Source organism: Arachis stenosperma, chromosome 9 (genome assembly GCF_014773155.1).
Source record: "Arachis stenosperma cultivar V10309 chromosome 9, arast.V10309.gnm1.PFL2, whole genome shotgun sequence".
NCBI lineage: Eukaryota > Viridiplantae > Streptophyta > Magnoliopsida > Fabales > Fabaceae > Arachis > Arachis stenosperma.
The window spans coordinates 156023518-156050039 of NC_080385.1; the positions used below are offsets into that span (position 1 = coordinate 156023518).

Here is a 26522-nt window from a genome sequence, read left to right on the forward strand (position 1 = left end):
CTAATCTCACTTTAGTTTTCATTCCTCCTTTTTATTATTATTTCTCATAGTTACGAAAATGTTTTTTTTTCCTTTTATTTTTCAATGTCTCATAAATTTGATTTTAATCGGGTACTCGATTACCCAATCCAACCCATATTTCATCAATTTGGGTTAGTTCCGTTTTCAATTACAAAAGCACATTAACCCAATCCAACTCGAACCGATGAAATTTAATCAATTTTGATTCTCAAATTCACCCAAACCCAACCCAACCTGGCCTGATTACACCCATAGGAGCCAAGCAATGACGTGCAAACATTTTTCTTAATGAACGTATTTATATACCCCTACGGCTCTATATATATATATATATATATATATATATATATATATATATATATATATATGGGTTACTTAGATTGGTGTTTTCGGTTGAACCACAACTTGACATGTGTCAATCGTTGAACCTACATCATCACGTAAAACCAATTGAAGCCATTTTTTGAGTGAGTTGCAACCTCAAACCTCACAAGAAACAAGAAAATTCAATTTACCAAAAGACTTAACATTGTCTCTTCCAATCAAAACTCTACTATGTCTATGTACTTCATATTATGAAAAATACAACATCAGTGTTATGTTTGTGCCTTCTAGGACGAAAAGAGCCTAGAAAACAAATAACCATGGCAACCCTGTACTGTATCTAGCAGAGGTGCAACTTGGCATGCATCGTCAACGTCGCGATTCTTCCATTTCTCTAGTATAGCTTCAGCATTAGGAGCAAGTTGATGCTGCAAAACTGCAGCACCAAGAGGACCTATCAAATTCAACCTTGTAGCAGCAGAAATAACATCCCTCATTGTGATGTACATATAAGCTCTTTGAGAATCAGTACTATCTAATCCTAGTGTGCCACATATAAGTCCAAATATAGGAGCATGGTGAAAAGATATAGTACCTGACCCCAAAGAAGCGTTTCTCATTGCTTTCAGAGAAGGGAGTTCCGAGAACACGGCTGAACCCACCCTCATTAGTGCAGACCCTTGTGAGATCGATGCCTTTCGGCTGACTTCATTTGTCAGTGTGGCATCCAATATTTTGTCAAGATTGTGCCAGGTTTCCAACTTGGGCGACACAGAAGCCAAGTGCACGAAAGGAAGGAGTAAGCTTCCTGTGTTCTCCAAGACATGGATAATGAATGTCTTGAGTTCATCTGGATTTGAGACCAGGTTGGACTGAACTGCTGCTTCAAGGCCGAAAGAGTGAGCAAAGCCGCCGGTAGGTAGAAGAGAATCAAGCAACTGCCATTGGCTCCACTGTGCAATGGAGTCTGCAAGGCGAGGTCCGTTGTCACACCCTTCACTTATTTGCATTGTAAACGACAGTCAGCTGGCATCGACGACAAATATCAGATTCCCACAAAAGCCTAGAAGAAGAAACCAGGCTTATACATTCAAATTCTTTAAGGAAATTGAAATACTTGCAGACATCATTTGAAAATGAATTACATATCATACAAGAAATAAAACTCAATGTCTCGACCAAAATTGAGCTCCCAAAAGCATGATCTTGAGGTCACACAAAGACAACTCAATCATTGCTCCAAACCTATCTTCAAACAAATGCTTAAAATTCGGAAGAACCGTGAAAATTCCTCAGTTCCCTTTCTTTAATTATTCTGAACTCTCTATGCCATGCTTATTAATATTAACCATAATTCACTTACGGAGGGAGTAGGACATTTATTTATCAGATCTCATTATGAATTTGAACTCACTATGTTGTTCTGTGTCCAAACAAGGATTTGCAAAAAATGTTTTTTTCAGTCCAATCAGAATCATATCTTACAACATAACAAATCAGCATGTTAAAATCAAATTGCACAAGGAAGTAAGAGTTGGAACAATCTATTAATGGTGATTCTACATTATGTGATAAAAAGACAAAACATTCAGTAGTTCCAACCTACAAACAAATACACCTATGCTATCACAAGAAAAGGGGGGGGGGGGGGGGACTAAGACTTGTTTTCTTGGGAATTATCATCGTCCCTATTCATGAAATGGAATCCCATAATATACCTATATTCTCCGGTACCAAGGCAACGGGAGCAGTAACCAAGACCGCTTCCGCCACAAGTTCTACACCATTTTGGCCATTCACCTTTCGGGAGCATTTCCAAATGAACCTGGTTTGTCCTTCCCTTCCCACGACACTGGTGGCAATCGACTCGTCCACTCCCCTCACAGACTACACAATGTGGATCCGGTTTCTTTCTTCTCTTCTTCTTAACATTTGACTCCGTTCTCACAACCCAAGATGGCTTAGTGAGTGAGATGTGACTATGTGGCGTCAACTTGGGAGAGCGCGGAGGAGGTAGGCCATTGAAACTCCCACTCTCGAATCGAACCATTGTCAATAAACTCAGGGCCAAAATAGCCATCTATCAAAGCAAGCAAAATATTTCCAGTGACTCCACCATGACCCTTGATATCTGAAACAAAAGAGCTTCTTACTTACTTTAACATTTTCTCAAACATCTGGTGGGCATGATTGTGACTGTTCCTCAAGGTTCTGAGAACCGCTTTAGTTGCTGGTTCACCGGTCCAACCGTGGTTCAACCGAAAAACCGTTTTTGAATAAAATAATAAATAAATTTCAAATAAACATCCAAATACAACAGCCACAAGCACAACTCGCTTTTTATTTCTTCATAAAACATTAACGTGAACCATGAAGAAATATGGCTAAAATGTTCTAATCTGAGTCTTGGCAAGTTAGCTAGCAGCAGCACCTCCAGTTTTGGAAGAATATCCACACCGATCTCTGTGAATGGAATAAGTTCTTCTAATCTAAAGCAACTGTGAATTTTCAGTTTCTGGAGCTGAGAGATATTGAATAGCCCAATTGCAAAAAAAGGTTCTTAAAAAGGGTAATTTTTCAATGTAAAAACCTTTAATTTGGAAAGAGATCCAGGATTCAGAGGACCTCGAAACACACAATTCAGTTCAAGCAATTTGTTTAACAGCAACAAAAATTAAAAAACAGCAACAAATAATTACCCTAAACCCTAAAATCAATAAATCTATCAACAAAAATTCAAAAATAGCAGACTCAGAAATTAAAAAACAGCAGCAGCATAGCAAAACCATTTTTATCAATAATTTCAACAACAACACAACTTATCAATGATTATTCAGAAATAAAAAATTCAGAACACAGCATAAATGATGCATTACAGTGTCACATTACATGTTTTTTGTGCATAAAATTTTATTGAAGAGTCAAAATTATTGTTCACATTACAAGGCACTATTATATTATTCTGGTTTGAAGCTTTTTTGTTGTCAGCTACCCCACATTCTACAAACAGATACAATTGCAAGATACTATGGACTAGAGAAAGGGCAAGTAGTTAACTTACAGTGGTGATATCACTCAGATGCATATCAATAAAAAATAAAGAACACACAGAAACAGCAACACAGCAGAACCAGAGCTCATTGAATAAAAAATCACAACACACAAAAATAGCAACACAGCAGAACTAGAGCTCATTAGTAATCAAATAATCATTCAATAAAAAATTAAAACACAAAACATTCAAATAATCAGTAATCAAATAATCATTGAACATGGCATAAATAAAAAACGCAGAAGAAGTTAGCAGGGAACTGACCTTCGAAGTCTAGGGTTTTTCTCTTGGTTGAGCTTCTGCTCTCTGAACTCGAAGGAAGGAAATTGAAATGAAGGGTTTTTCTTCTGAGCAGTCTGAGCAGAGGGGCAGAAGCGCGACGGAGACAGAGGCCAGGCGACGAACAGGACTCAGAAGACGGTGGTGGGTTGGAAGAACATGCGGCGACCAGACGAAGACGATGGTGCCTGAGCTCGCGACGGACGGCGGCAGGAGCGCGACGGAGCAGATGAATACCAGGGACTGACGCGCAGAGCTCGAGGAAGAAGAAGCTGCGATTCTTGAAGGAGGAAGAAGCACGGACGACCAGACGATGATGGTAGTGCCTGAGCGCGACGGACGGCGGCAGTCCTTGCGGCGGTGGTGGAGAAGCTAGCGTTTCCTGGTTCAACTTCCGTTTTTGATTTGGGGAGAAGCTGTTTAGTTAGGGGTTTGGAATGAAGACTGAAGGCTAGGGGAAGGAAGGTCATGCTCGCAGGAACCAAAACGACATAGTTTCATCCAACCGGCCGGTTCTCGGCCTATTCAACAGATTCTTAGCGGTTTTTTAATTAGCAATTTTATGGTTAATTGAATCATTAATACTGCTAATTCACAATTCGATTAGCCGGTCTGGTGCGATTTTCAAAAGAGTAGTGTTAGAGCCAATGACCTAAGTATACAATGTGTACAATAGACTAAATCTTTGATCTATGAATAGAATAAACATCACCCATGGATCGAACCTGACCTTTTAGATCTAGAATTCTAATTTCATATCATAAAATCACTCATCCCAAAAGCGTAACCTGATAAGACAATGTAACACTAATGATTATATCTCTAATACTTCATAAACCTCCATTATACACATTGTACGCTTAAGCCATTCGCTCCCTATACTTTCCCTTTTCAAAATCATATTGTTCCTAACATTGTGTATATTGAAACAACATTGCATCCCTTTTACTGGATGGTTCTCTATTTATTCTATTGTACTATACACCTACCTTACTTATACATCTTCTATGATCATGCTGATTGAAAAATGAAATATTTGAGGATTAATTCATAAAATTTGCCCCCCAAAAAAAAATGTCGAAACATTATTGAACAATATCATAGTACTTAATGTTTTCTATTGGCAACTAGGGGTGAGTACGAGTCAGATTAGTTCGGATTTAAAGTAAAATTTAAACCGAATCAATTGAATTGTAATTAGTTCGGTTTGATTCGGATTTACGTTTTTTATGTGTGTACCCGATTATCTGTTGGTTCTCTGAAATTAAAACGGCATCGTTTTGATTTTTGGATCAGCGAATCGATACTTAAAAAAATTCGGTCGATTTACCGGTTAACTGTCGATTCATCTAGTTTTTAAACCAATTTTTTGCATAACAGTTCTGGAGATTAATCGGATCGGCCAAATGACCGGTTCCCGATTAATCTAGTCAAACTGGTCGATTCAATCCGATTTTCAGAACTTTGATATAGAGTGATATTTTGCCGAAGTGTTCAACACAAATTTTTGTTGAAAAACACAAAAATTTATTGATATAGCTTATTGATATAAGATACAAATTTTTAAAGTATAATATAAAATTTTGCACATAATATAAACTTATCAATAGAATATGTAATCCTCTAAAAATTTCTATATTGCATATAAAAAATTGAGCAATGCTAGGGAGACAGCAATATTTGTGATTAGTAGCCATTAACTAGCCATCAATGATGATTTGATGGTGTGAGATTGGTGTGAAATTTTATCCAATGGTTCACCTTTCTCTGCTGGTTACATGCTGGCCAAAATGCAATAAAATTGCTGGCCCCTAAACTTTTCCTAAAAAATTTTATATTATGCCCCAAAATTTCTATTTTTATGTTATTAATAGAAGAAGACGAGAACAGTAGTGACAACGACGATAACAACAATGACGACGATAACAAAAAAAGAAGAACAAAAAAGAAGATGACGACGATAATGAAAAAGGAAGAACGAAGAAAGAACGAAAAAAGAAAAAGCGTCGCCCAAACAAATTTTTTTTTTTAAACAACTTGGTTAAATTTAATTACTCAAAAAACTTACACATCTAACATTTATATATATATATATATATATATTATATTTAAAAAAAAACAGATTCATTGAATAATGTCTCCTACACTCATTTTTTTATTCCTCTTACATTTTTTATAAAGAAAATTTTGACAACGGAAGTCTTCGCAGGATACACCAATACTAAATTGGAATCGGGTACTCCTGGGAGCACACCGACCGTCGGATCATTAATTTCTGACGTCATAATCAATAACCATGAATGCAAATTGAAAATTCAACGAAACCCCGTTCTGATCCACCTCGAAACCCTAACCTCCCAGCTCCTTCCTTGCTCCCCTCTCTCATCCATTTCCGCTCCTTCGGATTTCTCACATTCGGTAAGATTTCTGTCCTTCCTTTAGATCTGAAATTGCTTGTATCTTTCGAATCTTCATTGCGATTTTACCTTTTTATTTGACTTCATACGTATCTTGCGCTAATCCTCTTCGAGTTTCCAATTTATGCCAAAAAAAACTGATTCATAGTTCAGTCTCATGCATTTTCTTATCTTGTTATTTTCTTTTTCAATGGTTCACTTCAGTTGGGTGTTTGGGACCTTGAGGTTTCAACTAACTGAACTCATTATCCTGAACTGATTTTGGCCGAGATGCTTAAGAAGGGACAATACTATATAAAACTGCTAGTTTTTCTGTGTAGTTGACAAGAGTTGCTATTATTAATATGATTATTACGGTTGTTGATTCAATTTTGTTATCCCAAATGTACATATTTCCAGTATAAAACATAAGCTTGTTTTCTGTTTTCCACCTAATAATCTTAACAAAGAATATCATTTTATGTTTTTTGCCCTGCATTTTGTAAATTCCATGTCTGAATTTGCAGCATCAACTAGGAAGATACAGTAGGGCTACCTAATGATAAGAACAACAACTTCTGCCTAAGTTGCCATTGGCATATATATATTTTCTCGACATAATGGAATCGGTCCCTGGTGATGTATCAAATTTACCTCCTAGTAAAGACCCATCTCCTTCACCTCCAGTCAAAGAGACCGATGGACAAGCTTCTTCAGCTCCTGTAGCCTTTGGGCAAGATAGTTCTGCACATGTGGCACCATCTAAGCCATCCTCCACCGGGGCATCATCTTGGGCCAAAAACTTGAACATTTCTCAGCCATCTGGCTCACAAGATGACCCATCCACTGGAAATGCTGGGAAATCAACCTTTGCTCGCTTAACCAGTAATTTGGGATTGCGTTTGTCACCAAAGTCTCCTCCGGCAGATGACAGTTCCAATGAGACACCAGCACAATCTAATATTTTTGGAAGTATCACAAGAGGTTTGGTTGACACTTCTAAGAATGCAGTGAAAGCTGTCCAGGTTAAGGCACGACATGTCGTTTCTCAGAATAAACGCAGATATCAGGTGTCTTTCCTTTTCAATATAAACTATGTGTTTATTCTTGCTAGACTGTTATGTCTTGTGATTTGAACAATTTATTGTTTCTTCTATTGGGATGGTTTATGCGATCCCATGTTCTCTATTCCCTTCCCTTTCCCTAATTAGGAGTTAGAGCTTATCTCTGAAGCCTAATCTCAGATACCACTGTTGTGATAAGCAAAATTGAGCTAAGCAATATTATATTGTTATTGGTTATTTAGATCATATCTCATTGCTGCTATTGAGTTCAAAATTCTCTGGACGTTGCAGATGTTTTCCTACTCCTTGATAGAACATGAATATAATTTAGGTTGATGAACATTGTCGAGAAAATATTTTCATTCATTCATTGCTTAATTATTGATGCTAGTTGGTTGAGGTTGATTTTCGTTTATATTTATTTCTATCTTTCTTTATTTTTTTTCTCCCTCTGAAGAGTATGTTCTTATCAAATAACTTTGTGGCTAATATGTACTAGTATTGTTGACTATTATGCCTGTTTTCAGGAAGGAGGTTTTGATTTAGATATGACATATATCACAGAAAACATCATTGCTATGGGGTTCCCTGCTGGTGACATGAGCTCTGGGTTTTTCGGTTATGTTGAAGTGAGTTGCTGAATTTTGGTATGCAGTTTGTTATGGTAGTTGTTTTCATGTTAAACATAAGTGTTCATACTCTCTCTATATATACCATGCAGGGATTTTACAGAAATCATATGGAAGAAGTTATTAAGTTTTTTGAGACTCACCATAAGGTAGCCACACATATTCTGACATGAAATTTCAAGTACTCATGCATATGGCTATTTGTGGCTAATGTTATATCCCATGCCGATTATAACCATTGAAATGTTTGTACTGCATTTAATATGTCCATTAAATGTTTATAAGTTTTCAAATCCCTTGTTTAATTTGGTCCATCAAATGTTTATGGCTTGCTAAACATTTTGGTGCATAGCTTGTTGTATTTACAGTAAACCTGTATATTTCCTTACTTCCTTTATAATAAAATGAGCCCATGTATATTCTGTTATCCTGCCATTGCCCTTTTTGTGTTTTATTGTTTTATGGTGAGTTTCAATTTTATTGGAGAATCTCAGATAACCTGAATACAAGGGTGTTTTGCTTCTTCAGTGTCCTAAAATTTGAAAGCCCAGGAGCCTCTGTCCTTTCTTTTCATTTCGTGTATAGTTTTGCATTTGACTTGTTTTTTATGCGCAGGATAAATACAAAGTATACAATCTTTGTTCTGAGCGGCTGTATGATGCATCATTGTTTGAGGGGAAGGTGAGTCCTAAATTTTACTGAGTCTTTGAGGAGAAGTGTGGAACCACAGAAGCGATGTGAATTTCGTTTATACTCCATAAACTTTAAGTGTCATTAATGTATGCTTTAATTTCTTTGTCTACTTTGAATATATTAATTCATATAATCTATCATTAGTTTTGTTATGATGATAGCTAGACAGCTTAGACTACATGTGCCAGCTTTCTGTTTCACTTGGGTTTTAGGTTTTTTCAGCACTTTGATTTGTTTTTCAAACCAACTGCTGCTTTCATCTGCAATGTCATATTCCCTCTTCAGGTGGCTAGCTTTCCATTTGATGACCATAATTGCCCCCCACTTCAACTGGTTATCTCATTCTGTCATAGTGCATACTCGTGGTTGAAGTTAGATATTGAGAATGTTGTAGTTGTCCACTGTAAGGCTGGAATGGCAAGAACAGGGTTGATGATTTCCAGTCTTCTATTATTCTTAAAGGTGAGTAGTATCTAAACATTTTCATCTAAATTTAATGAACCTGCTTTACATTTACTCCATCTTTCTCTTTATGCTGCTCAGTTTTATTTAGATTTGGCAAATTAAATGTGCTGCAGTTCTTTCCAACTGCTGAGGAGTCAATGGATTACTATAATCAGAAACGATGTGTTGATGGAAAAGGACTTGTTCTGCCCAGTCAGATTGTAAGTTCGGCTTTGCTATGTGCTAGTTCCGCCAAAAATTGGGGATTCTGGAGTATTTCACTCTTGCTTCTTCTTGTCTCATGTCTTACTTTATCTTTTGTTTAGAGGTATGTCAAATATTTTGAACGTGTCTTGACTTACTTCAATGGCGAAAACCCACCTGCCCGTAGGTAAGTACTGGCCCTGATTTAACTTAAATATTCACCTCATTGATGTCTAGTGTGCTGAGATCATATTCTGTGCAGGTGCATGCTTAGGGGATTTCGGCTTCACAGGTGCCCTTACTGGATCAGGCCCTCTATAACTGTCTCAGATCATAGTGGTGTGCTTTAAATTCTTGTGCTAAATTTCCCCTCATGTTTATATAGTTATGGCTACTCTCTGTGTGGATCTAAGAGAAATATAGATATGAAAGACACTTAACAATAGCATTTGCTGTTGATGAATCCCCCTTTTCTTTTATTTATTTATTTATTTTTAATGTGCAGGTGTGCTGTTCTCTACCAAAAAGCATCCAAGGACCAAGGATCTTTTGGTGCGAATCCTTAATATTTTGCTGCCAGCTATTTTTATCCCCTAGTTCTCCTTTTTCAACCAATTTTCTATTTTTAAACTTGTTTGGGATTTCGTTGTGATACAAAGTAATGATTTGCAGCCAGAAGATTTCTGGTTCAGTGCTCCAAAGAAGGGAGTAATGGTCTTTGCTTTGCCAGGAGAGCCTGGTCTTACAGAATTGGCTGGGGACTTCAAAATTCATTTTCATGATCGCCAAGGAGACTTCTACTGGTACTAATCAATTTTCTTAATCAGTACTCAATTGCTTCTGCTGATAATCTTGAGCTGAAACTGAAATATCTTGCTCTTTTTTTCTTAGTTGGTTGAACACAACTATGACAGAAAATAGAAAAGTATTGAACACCAGTGATCTTGATGGCTTTGACAAGGTATATCTATTGTGCTCCTTTTATGATCATCTTCGAATATATGACGATTGTTGTCAAGAGTTGGTGTTGTAAGTAATAGTACACAATGGTGACTCTCAGGAAATTGAAACTAGTTTGTTAACTTTTCATTAAAATTATCTTCTGGCAGAGGAAATTGCCTTCTCCAGGATTCCTCGTTGAGGTTGTGCTGGTTGATTATAATGGTAATGTTGTGGCTTCCGAACCCGAGGCCACTGGAAAAAGATCAGATGAGAGTTCAAGTGATAGTGCCACCCCAGTTGAAGCAAGCATACTTGTGCAGAATACAGACAAAGAGTCAGGGAGTCGGGATAAAGATGATGTGTTTTCAGATGGTGAGTCGGAGCATTCTGCTTCTTCAAGAAGCAAGCAAGCAAAACCAGCTTCTGAACCAGTTAAAACGGTTAACAAGGCTACCAGTGGATCTGAAACCAACAAAATTTCAAATCAAGTTGCAAATCTAACACATGCAACTGAACAAGTTTCTTTGGAAAGTGCAAGCTCGAAACCAGTTCATGCTGGTCAACCAAAAAGTGATAATGAAAGAACTGTGTCTGGTATTGAGATGGCCAGCTCAGAAAGTGAGTTTAAGGCCATGGCTGCAGATGCATCTGTTTTTACATTTGGAGATGATGAAGACTACGAAAGTGATTAAAGTTCTACGGATTACCCTGGTTTCATATACTTTGACATTTGTATATAATATTGTTTGCAACTCAGTCTGGTACAATGTTCATCTATCATTTGTTTGTTGGTTGGTTTGTTCTAATGTTGAATTTGGTTACATTCAGTACAAAAGATTAAAAATAAGAGCTGCTGACTAACATTATTGGTTGGCTATTCTTAATTGCCTTCTTAAAAAAAAAAAGAAAACAATGTTTAATTAAAATTTAAGAGCTTGAAACCATCTGTATACCTGTATTTATTTATATTTTCTTTTTATTATGTAGTAGTTATTCTCCTTCAAGTCATTCTAACAACATTAACTAAATTAAGTAATTTCTGTATAGCTGTAGTATTTCTATTTGTCTTCCTTTTTTCGTAAAAGAAAGTTATTTATTTCCTTTATTTGTCGTCCTTTTGTTTGTAATATAAAACGTAATAAACAGTTAAGTCAACTAGGAAAGTAAGGGTACAAATAAAGTTTAAGCTTTTGATTTAATAGTCACAGCCAGTCATTGGTATAGAAAACGCAGATGCTTTAATTCATAATTTCATATTGCACTTAATTTCATACATTTTTTTTTGGGGGGTCATACTACACACTCCCACACACACAAACGTAGCAACTACACTAGGATTCGAACCTGTTGTGGCTTCATTTGAGGCAAATATCTTTGTCCCTACATCACTTAATTTCATACAGTTTAAAAACTAAAAAATTATGTAGCGGACACTTTTTTTTTCTTTTTTTCTTTTTTAAATACGAAATACATCTCACTACTGCTGTATGTCAAATAACAAACGACGTGTTTTAAAAGGAAAAGCAACCTTTCGCATCGATTCTCCTCCAACAAAAATATCCTACACCATGAGCTCTGCATTTAGCATCAATAATACACTTTTCTAGTTGCTTTAAAATGATGTTGGACATTGCTTATTTTAGCTACAAAAGCCTTACCTTTTACACACACTACTATTGTTTACATATCTTTGACAACTGTGATCACTTAATGATTTTTAAGGGTCTCATCATAGCATTGTCTTCATGGTCCAATATCTGCATAAAAATCAGAAGTGAGCAACAATATTTTCTAATTAATAAAACTTTTCAAGTTGAAAATGATGAGCACTCACATGGCAATGATACACGTAGCCTGGTTTTGCCGTTGCATCAAACCCATACGACGCATTGGTGTGAATGAAAGAGAATCTCACCACAATCTTCGTAACAAACTCGGGCATCATCTTGTACACATTCTTCCACCCTTTCTCATGAGCCGGGACCCCTACTTTCTTGCCACGTGCATATCTTTCCACGTGGCACTTCAGCGCATCGTTGAGTTTCGTCATGCAATCCTTGAATATCTCCGGATCCACCAGCTCCGTCTGATCCAACACCTTGAACAAACCCAAATGAATGTGCAACGGGTGATTATCCTCCGTCAAGTTGATCACATACCACACCTCTGTGGACCCTTCTTTTGGTGTTTCCGTTACTGGTGCATCGAACGGTTTCCCATTTAGGTACAAGTGAGTTGGCTCATTTGTGGCGCTAGTGTACTCGTACATAGCAATGTATCGTGTGCGCGTCGCATGGGATAAACTTGCATCCGGGTAACGTAACAAACTCCGAGGGATCCGTGACGTGTCAACTTCTTCATTAGGCAAGATGATGAACTTCATCACTTTGCTGTTAGCTTCGTTGACCATGTCACCAGACGGGTAAGGATAAGGAGCATTGTTGGCTAGGATTGCAACTTGGCTCTCTGATTCGGAAAAGTCAACAATGATGTCTGTGATCTCAGATGGCCCCACTAGAGTTTCATTGGCTGTGATTGGCTTTTCAATGTAAGCAGAATCGGATGCCACGTGTGTGAATCTCAAGCCGTTGGTGAAGAAAAATCTAAAGAACCTTGCATTGCTAGCGTTGATTATTCTAAACCGATATTTACGACGTCGTACCGTGAGGCGTGGCCATGCTTTGCCATTCACAACGATTGCGTCACCAAAATACTCTGGCTGCCACTGAGGGTGTATGGTGGGGTTGTTTCCAGTGGAATTCATGAAGATGGATCCATCGGTGCGGAAGCTACGATCAAACACAACCAACGGTAGATCGAATTCGTCGCCGTGGGGTAATCCAAGTGGCGACTCAATCGAAGGGTGACGAATGATGTAGGCCCCAATTAAGCCAGCTAGAAGGTTGATTCTAGTCAATCCCATGGCATGGTCATGGTACCAAAGATTTCCAGGTTGCTGGTTGTTAGGATAGTAATAGGTCTTGTTAGTCCAGGTGGGTCCCTTGTGTCTAAATCCTGATGTGAACCATGCGTACGCGTTTCCATCGCTCTCGGGTGCATGAATACCACCGTGGAGGTGAACTACCGTAGGGATGCCTTCCCTTGCAACGGTCAATGCAATGGGAATTGTTGGATCCCATGGAAGTATGTTGATTGGAGGGAGGTGATTTTCCCACGTCACATGGGTTCCAACTCCATAAAGTGCCTCAATGGTTGGACCGGGAACCGTTGCTTCTTCAGGGTTCAATCCATACGCGTATACGGTCGTCGCTGGGAGATCCCTGTGGAATTTCTGCAAAAACCAACCATCTCTTTTTTCTTAAGTGTATGATTGAAACTACTAGTGTAGTACTGTACAATATCGTTGGATGATGAAAATGATTGACAGGGTGGAAGGCACTTTGCAATTGCAAGTCAATAATTATATGTAGTAAAGATATACTAATATTCGGAGTCTATCGTGCAATAATGTCACTCAATTAATGCTCATGCACTAAATAGAACTTAGAAAGAATAGAATAGTACGACTGTACGAGAAGCTTTAATTTTTTTTAATGAAGGTGGAAATATTTGGCTTAAGTTGAGTGCACATCACCACTGACAGATTCCCGCGTCCTTACAAACTAGCGCGGGGTTGGTAAGATCAGATTCACATGCTTATGTCCATTACAAATCTATGTGAATCTATTGACTTTAAGGGGGCGATATATAAGGTAATTCACGCTAATAAAATGAATAAAATTTAAAAAGATTTTGTTAGGTAGAAAATGACTTTTATAACCAATGTAAATAATGAACTCTAAAACTAGTCCAATAAAATAAAAACATACTATACTTTAAATTACTTAATATTAAAATAATTATATGCACACATAGTAAATTAAATATCTGATATATTCATTAGTCACATTATTTAATATTTTTATTGTCTACTTATATTTTTTTAACTTAAAATTGTGTAGATCTTTTTAATTAGAATTGGTTATATATTTTGTTTTGAATATTTTTATATAAATCGAATTAAATTTACTCGATTTATATTATCTATATGCAAATCGAATGAAAGTTTATTCGATTATGTACTAATAATAAATCGAATAAGCCGATTCGATTTATTTAGAACTTGTTTGAATGAACTTTTAAGAAAAGATTTTTTTTAAAGATTTTGTAGAAAAGTAAAAATAATTTTATGTTTGAATAACTCATACAAAAAGATATTTTTATTTATCAATTATATTTAAGTATATAAAAATATTTTTTTGTTAATTTATTACATAAAAAACATCTTTTTTTTAAGAAAAAAGATCTTTTCAAAAAAAAAAATAAATTGTAGTTTCTCAAAAAAGATTTTTTTATTTTTTAATATTTTATTTTTACTATTAGAAATTTACCAAACACGTTAAAAAAATATATTTTTCATTAAAAAATTATCAATTTAATAGCACCCAAACAAACATTTACTTATATATATTATTGATTTTAAAACATAAATGTTAATAAAAAAATATTTATATTTAAATTCAAATAAAATATAAAAAAATTAAAACAAATAATAATAAAATTCTAATTTTTATATTTTAATTTAAATTTTAAAAAAATTATATTTTACATAATTATAAATTTAAAATGGAATAATAAATAACTTTTAAAAAATTATTAAAAATTATTTTTTAACTCATTACTATCTAAAAAATTATGATGAAAAATTTTGATTTTAAAAAATTATTATAAAATATAATCCTTTAAAATAACATAAAAAATAAAACTTAAATTTTTTAATAAAAAATAATAAATAATTATATAATATAAAAAAATAATTATGTTTATATAATATATAATTTAAAAAATAATTAAAATATTATTTTTAATTTAAATATCTATATAATTTTAAATTTTATCTATTTTATTAGCGTAAAAGACCTGGGATATATATATATATATATATATATATATATATATATATATATTTGTAACATTGAAATTAATAAATTTAAAACTATTTAAAATTTAGAAGATGCAAATTCCTTAAAATAAAATAAGGAACAGACTCCAGATTTTCCTTTTATAAAAACAAAAATTGTTGCAATCGTGAAATGGAATCCAAATTGGAAGGAGAACATTTAAATTTGTTGGCGTAAGTGGATTGGGCACCTCAGACAAGAAACAGGATTAGATCTTTTTTTTTTTCCTCATTTGAAGATATAATATGTGATCTTTCATCAAACAATTTATAAAGTGGGATTAAAAAACATATTAAAAAGTATTAAAAATTAAAAATTATTTTTTATATTTTTAATTAATAAAAAAATTGAGATAATCTATTGTCAACAAAAAAATACCAGCATAAAAAGAAAAACTATTTATGAAACATAAAATATTGAGCACGTAACGTTAGATCTAAATTCAGAATTTTTTTTATATTGGATTATTAGAAATGAATTTTTCAAAAATTATTTAAATTGCATGTTATGTATTATTATGGGTCTTTGTAAATTTGTCTTTTAAAATTAAAAATAAAAAATTTATAAAATATCAGTAATATTTTGTTTTTTATAATTAAAAATATTATTTTTCAAAACGTTAGTAATATTTTTTTTATAATTAAAAAATACTTTTTACTATAAATGACATTTTGTATTACTACTATAACGGTATAAAATAGTAAAATATTAAATATTCTCAAATAACCCATAAGTAAAAAAAAAAATAGTCCTAAATTCACACAAAAAATATACAAGGTGGAGCTAGGCAGACCTCTTTAATTATCTTTTTTAATTTTAGTGATAAAAGTATGATATCTTTAGATTGGTCATCAAATTCTTGCCATGGGATTCGGGGAAGAACGACGTCGTAGCTTACATGAGCATGTGGTTGCTTGTTTCTTAGTACATGAGAAACTGTTTCATAACGGCTTCAGGGGCAATTTGTTCTTATATGAAGATATTATTCGTCCTTATGTTTAACATAAAAGTATAAAAAAACGTATCTAAAAAAATTTGAATTATAAGCTATTGTTTTAAACAAATAACAAGTAAACAAAAAAAACAGAGGAGTGTTAGAGTGCCAGCAACTTTTGTGATTTATATTCATTAAATAGCTATCATTAATAATTTTAATGATATAAGATTTCGTTAAATGACTAAAGATTAGTCACTTTTCTTTTATCGAATATATGCTTATCAAAGATTTAATAAAGTTATTGTCTTCCTAGACTTTTTCAAAAAAATAATGCAAACATTTAGCATCAACAATAATTTAATAATTTTAGTGAACAAGTAAATGCCAAAAATCAAAGCAAAGAAACACAAACGGCACACTAGAGGGTTCAGACAAAGAGATAAATTAAAGGATAAGGAAATCATCACATTGAAAGAGGCAAAATAAATAAAAACAGAATAAAGAATTAGAGACATACCCATTTCTTCTTGAACATGCCAATAGTGAGAGATTTGGATTTTGGGACGCCATGGACAAGTTCATAACCGAGAATTCTGGGAATTTCTGGAAGTTCATCGACAAACATGTGCAAGTTTGATACATTTAGAAGCATATCAGAAGCTGATATGCATGTAAGAGCACCTAAAAGAGCCAAAAGAGTGACAACTTTGTGAAGCAGCAATGTTGGGTAGTCCATGGCTGATGCTATTACCTCTCTGGTCACGGGTGTAGGCCAGCTATATATCTATTGATATATATAGTGTGAGGAAGAAGCTAAAAGAGAACAAGGGTAATGTATAAATGTATATTGGTGCAGTGGCTAATGGTGGAGATTATGCGTTGTGGCATAATGCTGATTATTGTATTTTGGGTCCACGAGGGTACTCCAAAGATGATAATCAATAATGCATTGCTTATAATTTTGTGTTTAGCTTTTAGCAGATGGAAAGAACAATCATTGAAGTAAAAAGTTAGGCAAAAAAAAAAAAAAGGTAGATGTGGAAGGGAATAGAATAGACTCCTCGGACCCTTCTCTTTCACAATGTTTTTTGTGGAACCAGATGGAGGCTTTTTTTTTTCTTTTTTTTTTTCTAAAGTTGGTGGTGATATTTAAACTCAAGATTTCTAAGTGAAGATAAAAGTTTTTAGAGACTTATTTTTTCTTTTTTTGTAATGAAATCAATTCTATTAAATATCAGAGATTTTATGAGACTTGATTTTTTAAAACTTAATTGTTAAAATTTTGATTCACAATTATTTAATATTTCGTTTAAATAAATATTAAAAATTTAAATTTTACTTTAGACGTGTAATATTTTAGTTTACCGAACTAAAGGATGCTACGAGAAAAAAAATTACTTGGTAAGTTTTAATTTGTGTATTTATTTCTGGGCAATCGTTTGTTTTATCAATGGTAAGTTTTAATTTGTATATTTATTTCTTGATAAACGTCGAATGCAAATCTTGACTTGATATATATGGCATAAACTTTATTTCTTAAAAGATAATCCAAATAATCAAAAAATCACACAATGTTATAAGAATAAGATGCTATCATTTGAAGCGAAATACACCGAAAGACCATTGTATACAAAAATGACTGGTTTAAATATTAGGACAAATATATGAGAAGAATATTAGTCACCAAATACCTTTTTTATTTTATTATCAAATTTATGATTAAGTAAAATATATTTTTTATTTTTTTGATATTTTGAACATTTTTAAAATTATCTCTAGTATTTAATTTAAAATATTCAAAAACAAATTAATTTTACTATTTTATACAAATTATTTAATTTTATCTCTAATATGCCTCTTATCATTTTTCTCATCATTTACTCTTTTATATTAGGAATAACATAATATTTAGTTCTTTTATATTTTAATAATATTAAATATTATTTATGTGTTATTACTAAATTAAAAATTTAATCTGATGACACTAAATATTTATATAAAAATAAATTCAAAATTCAACTATCCACACTAATATTTGAACTAACATTTGGGTGAGAGATTATTAGTCTTAGAAAATTTACAATATGGCAGAGAGACAAAAAAAATAAAATAAAATAAAATAATAATAGAGCTCTTGAAAGTCACAACGGAGAGCTTTCCATAGCTACTTCCAAAGCTGCAGCCACTCAACAAATACAACACCATCACATGTTTTTTTTTTAGTTAATAAATCAGCCACAAGATTGACTACTCTCCTAATAAGATTAAATTGAACTTTTCAATTAAGACACTATAACTCTAACTTTTAAGTAAATCACCATTAACGCAAGACATCTATTGTGAATCAAATTAAAGTAACAAAAAAGCACCCATAAAATCAATTCAATATCAACTGTCTTATAATCACACTCTCAAACAAGAACCAATTCCTTACATACAGCAAAAAATTCACAACGCAAAATACTCCAAATAGAAAAAAAGCCAAAGCAACCTTTTTTTTAAGAGCCATTGTCGGACTTAATTACGCAACAAAAATCGGCAAATTTATTATCAAGAAAAATACTAAGATCATAATTTATTTTTACTGTACTCATTATGACTGGAAGAAGAGACAAATTAATATCAGCACTTTATACCTGCAAAAAGCTATATAAAATCCTAAAATTATGTAGCTCTTGAACAAGTTTCCGAACAATTTTTTTCATTCGACCAGTCTTCTTGAAAATGGAAGATTTTTTTAGTTGAGGTGGTGTCAAATCCACCACAACTCAATAAAAAAAAGATGAATTCATCTTTTAAAAACTTCTGTCCGAGACTATTTTTTTTGTTATAGAAGTGAAAGTAATGATATACTTTAATATTATAATTTTGTGTTTTTTAAAATTGTGAAAAATACACAAATTGGAAGTCTGATTTTTATACTTCAAATTTTTTTTTTTAATACAAATCGAACGGTCCGATTTTTACTTCTCTAATTAAACGGCTCCATATTTGAGAATAACACCCCAACAATCCACATTTTAAAAAAACACCATTACTACTCCAATATTAAAAATAAAAAGTTTTCCGTCGGAAGCAACTCAACATGATAATATAGAATCTATAAAAAAAATGTCATTGTCCAACCAAGACGTACCCAAAATGGACCAGACATCTCGAGTTCTATAACACCCAAAGAAACTGTTTTGGGGGTTACCTGAAACGTTAATTTGGGTCTAAACGTGAGGTCTAAGTATTTTTGAGTGGTAGCGTCTGACTTGTTGGTACCGAGATGCCGCCTATTCGAGTTTCTCGTGAGGAGGTGGGGGTGGTACCTACAAGAGACTCCGATACTTAAGTTTGCAATGACTTTAAGTAGATTTTTTAGTAGATTAGAGCGTGAATGTATTTGAGGGGTATCAGTGTATTTATAGTACAATAGATAATCATCTTTGTTGTAGAAGTTTCATCTTTATTGACGGATAATCGTTCCCTTTATTCTTGGGAATTTGTTGGGATCTATCTTTTAGGAAAGATAGAGATAGTAGGAGAGATTTAGAGAGACAGTTACTGATCCGTCACCTTATAACTCAGTCTTTATTATGCATTATGAGTTATAACTCGGCGTTAACTATCATTCATTCTTTTGCTTGTAACTGACACCTTCATTACCGACTTAATGACCATCATTTCTATCTTAATAACCAAACGGTCATAATATCAATTCTATTAATCAATTTTATGCCTATAAAAAGAACCTTCTATATCTAATCTCAATGATACATTCTATATTCATAGAATTATTATAAACACAACATAACACATGATAACTTTCATTTCATGTCTTACATTCTATATTCATAAAATTATTATATACCTCTTAAACACTTACTGACTTGAGCGTCGGAGTGTCTTTTGCAGGTACCCACCCCCTTGTTCTCTCCTTGCCGACGTATAACTCATTCCGATGAGAAGCTTGAAGACATTCATCGACGGACGAGCTATACACCGGCCAAACTCAGCAAGAACAATTGGCGCCGTCTGTGGGGATGAGTAAAATAATTCTCACTCACCTTAGGTTCATAAAACTTGATTTACATTCAAATTTTTGAACCAATCTCAACAATCTTGTTTAAGATTTTTAATACCTCTTATCAAATTTTAATCTATCGTAACTTTTTATAAAGTATTTACTTTATACATTCAAATTGCTTCATTTTTACGTATCATAATATTTCACATCTCATAATCGATTAATGAACCAATCCAAGAATAAACACGGCTTTCAATCAATCCAAAAAAAACTCGGTTTTCAATCAATCTGAGCACAAATTCACTTATCAAATTTGATTATTTTTTTTCAAAGTTCTCTATTTACACAAGTAAAATTATATATTTTATTCAACATACTTTTATATTTATATTTTGAGTAACTAATACTTACTGATTTATTAGTTATATTCAAACCTCAATATATGTTCTATACAATAATGACATATAACAACTATGTCAATTGCATTTTTATTTCATTATGTATTATATTCTATTGCTTAACAATTTCATTTATACAATTAAATGACAATAATGATGAGTTCAAATCTTAAAATTGGATTCTATCAAAAAATTAATTATATATCAATTGTATATAACTGTTACACTATTCACTTTATGCCCATAAATTTTATGTTACTATTTGTTTAATGTAGAAAATTAAACAGGCAATTTATTATTATTGCACGAAGAATATCCCTCGTCATACTGTAACTGCTAGAAATATTATACTAAATGTATAATTCAATAACTGTTATCTTATTGCTTTATTATCAAATTAAAGCATGTCCTACAAAACAAAATTCAGATATTCACATTTGGCATGTATGACATTCATATATGTCGTCTTCTTCTCTACAATTATCAACTTTCAAGGTATATATATATATTTTTTTACTTTGAACTATTTTACTTTTACAATATATATTATTCAATATATGTTGCGATTTTATACCTATTCATTTTCTCAATTTATCTTATTCATATCAAACCTTCACTATAAATTGTAAATATTCAATAACTAATTGCTTTGAACAAGAAATTTATCAATAAGTTGTTGTGGGCTGAAAAAATTCCCAAGACAATTAACCATTATATCCTCGGATCATACAATCGATTCCGTCAATGGATATCTATCTCTGAACTTTTCAGTTCATATACAATCAAATGCTAAAATTGTTCTTAAGCGGAAAAGTATCCCCCACACAACTATCTTGATTGAACGACTCTTATCACTCAATTATTTTTTGAATAAGTGCCGACATAATAACCCGACTAAGCTTGGGGGCTCACCATATCATTATTCACTCATCTTTTAACCGAGTTATAACTCATTTTATTTTCTAAGCTTAGCCTGTATCATATGATCGGCGGACAAAGCTTGGGGGCTGTGATCCGTCACCTTATAACTCAGTCTTTATTATGCATTATGAGTTATAACTCGGCGTTAACTATCATTCATTCTTTTGCTTGTAACTGACACCTTCATTACCGACTTAATGACCATCATTTCTATCTTAATAACCAAACGGTCATAATATCAATTCTATTAATCAATTTTATGCCTATAAAAAGAACCTTCTATATCTAATCTCAATGATACATTCTATATTCATAGAATTATTATAAACACAACATAACACATGATAACTTTCATTTCATGTCTTACATTCTATATTCATAAAATTATTATATACCTCTTAAACACTTACTAACTTGAGCGTCGGAGTGTCTTTTGCAGGTACCCACCCCCTTGTTCTCTCCTTGCCGACGTATAACTCATTCCGACGAGAAGCTTGAAGACATTCATCGACGGACGAGCTATACACCGGCCAAACTCAGCAAGAACAGTTACTTATTCAAATAAGTACAAGCCGGTCTCTTTTGCCGTGTCCGACCTCTTTAAGGAGGTCGGGTATAGGATAGAGGCCACCTTCTTCGGTTGGGCCTTTTATCCTTTATTGGGCCTGCCTTTATAATTTAGGTTAGGTTATGAATAGTCCCCCTACTTGAGTTTAAAATTTTTTAAGAGGTCGGACTCGACATCTTAGGCCTTTAGCTTTCACGTCGGTTACCCGTCGTATTTTCAAATTTTTTAACGTTATTTCCTTTAAGGAAGAGCGAGTGTTACGCGGCAGTTTCTTCTTGGGATCCACACATGTTTTAATGAGGAGTTAAAGAGGCGTTAAACCCTTTTGTTTCTTATAAAAGCGCTACTACTTTTCCTCTTTTTTCTTTTCTTCATTTCGAAAGCTTTTCCATGTCTTCTTTCCTCTGTAAGGAATTCAATCCTTTCTGATCTTTTGTTTCAATCATCCTTTGATTCTAAAGCTTCTCTTTCTTGGATTTCTTGAAGGTCTCAGCTTGTTGTTGTGGAGAGAATCGTTCGAAATTTTATCATTGATGTGTCTTTTTTTTGTTTTAATTTTTATTGAGGTTGGTATTTATATTTTTTGTGTATCTTTTACTTGAGGCTATTCTGGGTAGTTTTTAGAGCACTATATCGATGTTGTTGTGTTTTGTTTATTAATTCTTGAAGTTGCTTTAACAGTTGTTTCATTTCTTTTGCTGAAAAAGTTTTTTTTATTTTCTTTTTGAGACTGGTGTAGAACGCTTGAGTTTAAAGGACTCTCGAATGGCTGATTGATATCACCCCTTTACTTGTTTTGATTTTGGATTTTCTTATCTTTGTCGAACTATATATGTTATCATTTTGTTGCCTATTTGTATCTGTGTTGCCCCCAATGATGTCACTATTATTATGTGACGATGTTTACATAGGAGGGACACCTTTGGTTGCTTGTTGAAAAAAAATTAGAAAAAAAAAATGACGAGGTCCGACTTCTCTTAGTAACGATCTTTTTACCTTGCATTTGTAGGTGTAACCTTTATGTCTCGTGCCGTAGTTCTGAATATGTCGATTAAGGTCCCTCCTAATCTCTTATCTTGGGTAGATACTACTGTACTCTCTTGTGTCTTCGTAGTTGATAGAAAATACTGTGATGTTTTTCATAAGTATCATAAAAATAGAAAAGATGAGAAAAATTATAAATTAATGGTACCCGATCCCAAAGAAAAGATTTGTTGTCCCCTCTTAAATAAATTGAAATGTCTTTTTTTTTTATGCATATGACTATTTTTTTATTAGCTTAGACATCTGTCTTTTTTTTATCCATTTTGAAACAAACATTCTCTAATTTTACAATGTAGCCTCTTTTTAATTTCATTTGAATTCTTGAACCTTCTTTAAAAAAATATATAATTAAATATCTAATTTGATGACACTAAATATTTATATAAAAATAAATTCAAAATTCAACTATCTAGTATCTACACCTATATTTGAATTACTTACATTTGGGTGAGAGACTATTACTCTTTGAAAAAATTACAGTATGGCACGGGAAAAAGAAAATTAATGTAGCTCTTGAAAATCACAACGGAGAATTTTCCATAGCTACTTCTAAAGATGCAGCCACTCAATAAATTCACCACTATCACTTTTTTTTTTTTTTTGAAGTTAACAAATCAACCACAACATTTAACTTCTCTTTGAATAAAATAAAATTGAACTTCTCAATTAAGACACGATAATTTTCTAATTTTCAAGTAAATTACTATCAACACAAGACACTTGTTAGGAATCAAATTAAAGCAACAAGAAAGTATTCATAAAATCAATTTTAATATCGACTATCTTATAACCACACTTCTAAACCAAAACCAATTTTTTATATACAGAAAAAAAATTCACAACGCAAAATATTTTAAATAAAGAAAGAGCTAAAATAATTTTTTTTCAAGAGCTATCATCAGACCTAATTACACAACAAAAACCGACAAAATTGTTATAAAAAAAATGCTGACATCACAATTATTTATTTTTACTATACTCAGTATTACTGAGAGAAGAGACAAGTTAACATCAACACTTTACGTCTATAAAAATTTATTTGAGATCTTAAAATGATGCAACTCTTAAATAAGTCTCCGAATAATTTTTTTTATTCGACCAGATCTCTTGAGAATGGAACATTTTTTGGTGTCAAATCCACCACAACTCAATAAAAAAGATGGGAAGACTTTCATATGTTCCATTTACTTTATTGGAACATTGATATACCATGTATTAAACGGTAATAGATAAAGATTTTGTCGTCTAACACGTGATACAATGTCTAAAATATTCCTGAAATAATGCATAAAAGACTAATATAACACTGTGTCGGCTTTGTTGTTAACTTGTTATATGATGATTGATGAGAGATGTTTCAAGGCAAGCCAAGCTTTCTATGAATTGCAGCTCATGGGCTAATTTTTCTAAGGATCCGTGAATTAGTTGGAGTTTTTTAGGGTTGTTTTGTTGTAATATAATTAGGATTTATAGCTGTATTTTATTATTTTGGAATTTTTTTTAGACATTGAAATTTATATTTTCTAATATAATTAAACAATTTATGTTATAAAAGGTTATTTTATTTTTTCTTTTAAGATTTTAAGAGATTTCAATTTTTATTCTCTAATACAATAAAATAATTTCAATTAATTTTATAAAAGATAATTTAATCTTTCTAAAAATTCATGATTATAGTCTATGTTTTGTACCTTAAATTTGATATTTAAAAATATTTTTGTTTTTTTAAATTAATCTTAAAAAGTATTTTAATCTCTTAAAATAAATCCTGCAAAAGTTTTAGTATTTTTTAAGTCATATTCATATTTTATTTTCTAATATAAATAATCATACTTAAACCTCAAGTATTATAGTCTTTTAAAATTAATCATAAAAAATTATTTTTGTTAGAGTTTTAAAGATGCTACTTTAATCATTACACTACAAGAGAAATGGTGATTACCGTAGATTAAGCGTCGGACATTATCGTTAGATTTACTGGCATTTGCAACACTAAATTTGTTATTCACAAAATATTACTATTGGATTTATATTTTCGACCTTAAATCCAACGGTAACAAATTTTACCATCGAATTTAGGGGAAAAAAATCCGACTGTAAGATAAATAAATGAAACGCGCCGTTTTGGTTACAGACTATGCGTTCGACGATAAATCCACCAGTAAAATTGACCCTAAATTCAGGAGCTGCTTGCCTTCGTCAACTACGATGCTACTATATGTCTTCTTTCCTTACTTCTTTCATTTTTTTGATATTGTTGGCATTTGCTAAACTCTAACCCCAATATCTATTGCCACTGCCACCGTTGGTTATTTACTTAAGTATTTAAAAAATTAAACTTGAATAAAGTTTAACTAGATTAATGCTATAAATTTAATTATGTATCATTAACCAAATGGTTTGAGGTAGAAAGTGTGTATGAGGTGTTTAAATTTGGGATAAAAGGTGAGAATATGGTATTTTGAGAAGATTGAGTATGAGAGTTGAGTGAAACTGAAACTTTAATAAATTTTAATCATAAGCTTTGGTGTTAGAAATTATTTGTGAACTTTGAATTAAAAGTTTTAAAAAAATTATTATGGTAAATTATAAAATTTTAAATTTTGTTAGTTTAATCATTATTGAATTTAAATCTTTAAAATTATATATTAAATTTTAATTTTTTAAAAAATTAAAATTTAAGTTTATCGTCAGTTAAATCTGCTAGCAGTTATTAATTTAATTATTAATAAATAATATATTACTGTCAAATTTCACCGATTACAAGTTTATATCCACTGTTAAATTCGTCAGTAATTAATGGTAGATGAAAAAATCTGCCGCTAAATAATTACCGACGAGATTTATACCATCAGATTTATTCATCGCTAAATTTGACGGTTCCGAAAACTTTCTTATAGTGTTAAATAACTAAAAAATTTTGTTTTTCAATTTTAAAATTAACATGAAGTTTGTAATTTCTAATTTCTTATACAATAAAATAATATGAATTAATTCTAAAATGATAGTATTTTGAAAATTAACCTTAAAAATTTGTTTTATTATTTAAAATCTTTTAATAAGTTTATTTTGCTCAACCTTAGTCTTTTTTATAAAAAAAAAATATCAAAATGTTCATGTAATCATGTGTAATATAATTATACAACGTTTTACTCTAAAAGGATAGTTACTCTTTTTTAAGTAGTATTTTAGTAATTTTGAAAATGTTGCTTAAAGAATATTTTAATATTTTTAAAATAAATGCTAAAAATTATTTTAATTATTTAAAATGAACTTTGCGAATATTTTAATATTTTAAAAGTAGAATACAAGTCTTTCGAAATACAATTAAACAATATTAAGACAAAAGATTTTTTAGTCTTTTTAATATTAATAATAAAATACTGTTTTTTTAGAATATTATAAAAAATTTAACGCTTTTAATAAATTTATTTAAGAGAATATTTAAGTATTTTTATAATTAATGTAAAGGATATATTAATATTAAAGAATATATAATATATTTTTACCACAATAAATTATTTCTGCGGATAATATAGTCCACATGTTAATTTATCATTAAACAAAATATGTATTAAATCAATACGTATTTATTTGTTAATGTATAATAGTAATCAGTATTTATTTTTTAAT

General features: G+C 32.0%; 4 protein-coding genes across 7 annotated transcripts; 1 reads left to right on the forward strand and 3 right to left on the reverse strand.

Moving 5' to 3' along the window:
* Positions 1–632: 632 nt before the first annotated feature.
* On the reverse strand, positions 633–1355 carry LOC130951361 (urease accessory protein F-like). Its single transcript, XM_057880010.1, has one exon. The coding sequence runs from the start codon at positions 1353–1355 to the stop codon at positions 633–635; it is 723 nt and encodes a 240-aa protein (XP_057735993.1).
* Positions 1142–3890, reverse strand: LOC130951362 (protein BUNDLE SHEATH DEFECTIVE 2, chloroplastic-like). Of its 4 annotated transcripts, none has more exons than XM_057880011.1 (3): positions 3662–3890; positions 2064–2476; positions 1183–1408 (listed from the first exon to the last, which is right to left on the reverse strand). In XM_057880011.1, exons 2-3 carry the CDS (start codon positions 2423–2425, stop codon positions 1342–1344), a joined length of 429 nt encoding a protein of 142 aa, XP_057735994.1. In that variant the 5' UTR covers positions 2426–2476; positions 3662–3890; the 3' UTR covers positions 1183–1341. The 4 variants fall into 4 exon arrangements, with proteins under 4 accessions (XP_057735997.1, XP_057735994.1, XP_057735995.1 ...); XM_057880012.1 differs by having other exon boundaries at positions 2064–2834; positions 3662–3883; XM_057880013.1 differs by lacking the exon at positions 3662–3890 and adding an exon at positions 2503–3655 and having other exon boundaries at positions 2064–2425.
* Positions 3891–5897: 2007 nt separating this feature from the next.
* On the forward strand, positions 5898–10932 carry LOC130950459 (phosphatidylinositol 3,4,5-trisphosphate 3-phosphatase and protein-tyrosine-phosphatase PTEN2A). The gene is made up of 13 exons (XM_057878949.1): positions 5898–6094; positions 6600–7142; positions 7664–7765; positions 7858–7914; positions 8381–8446; positions 8744–8920; positions 9037–9123; positions 9229–9293; positions 9369–9445; positions 9612–9658; positions 9779–9909; positions 9998–10067; positions 10216–10932. The coding sequence occupies exons 2-13, from the start codon at positions 6693–6695 to the stop codon at positions 10738–10740; spliced, it is 1854 nt and encodes a 617-aa protein (XP_057734932.1). The 5' UTR covers positions 5898–6094; positions 6600–6692; the 3' UTR covers positions 10741–10932.
* Positions 10933–11261: 329 nt separating this feature from the next.
* LOC130950429 (multicopper oxidase LPR1-like) lies at positions 11262–16881 on the reverse strand. The gene is made up of 3 exons (XM_057878915.1): positions 16464–16881; positions 11883–13340; positions 11262–11805 (listed from the first exon to the last, which is right to left on the reverse strand). The coding sequence occupies exons 1-3, from the start codon at positions 16680–16682 to the stop codon at positions 11752–11754; spliced, it is 1731 nt and encodes a 576-aa protein (XP_057734898.1). The 5' UTR covers positions 16683–16881; the 3' UTR covers positions 11262–11751.
* Between the last annotated feature and the right edge of the window lie 9641 nt (positions 16882–26522).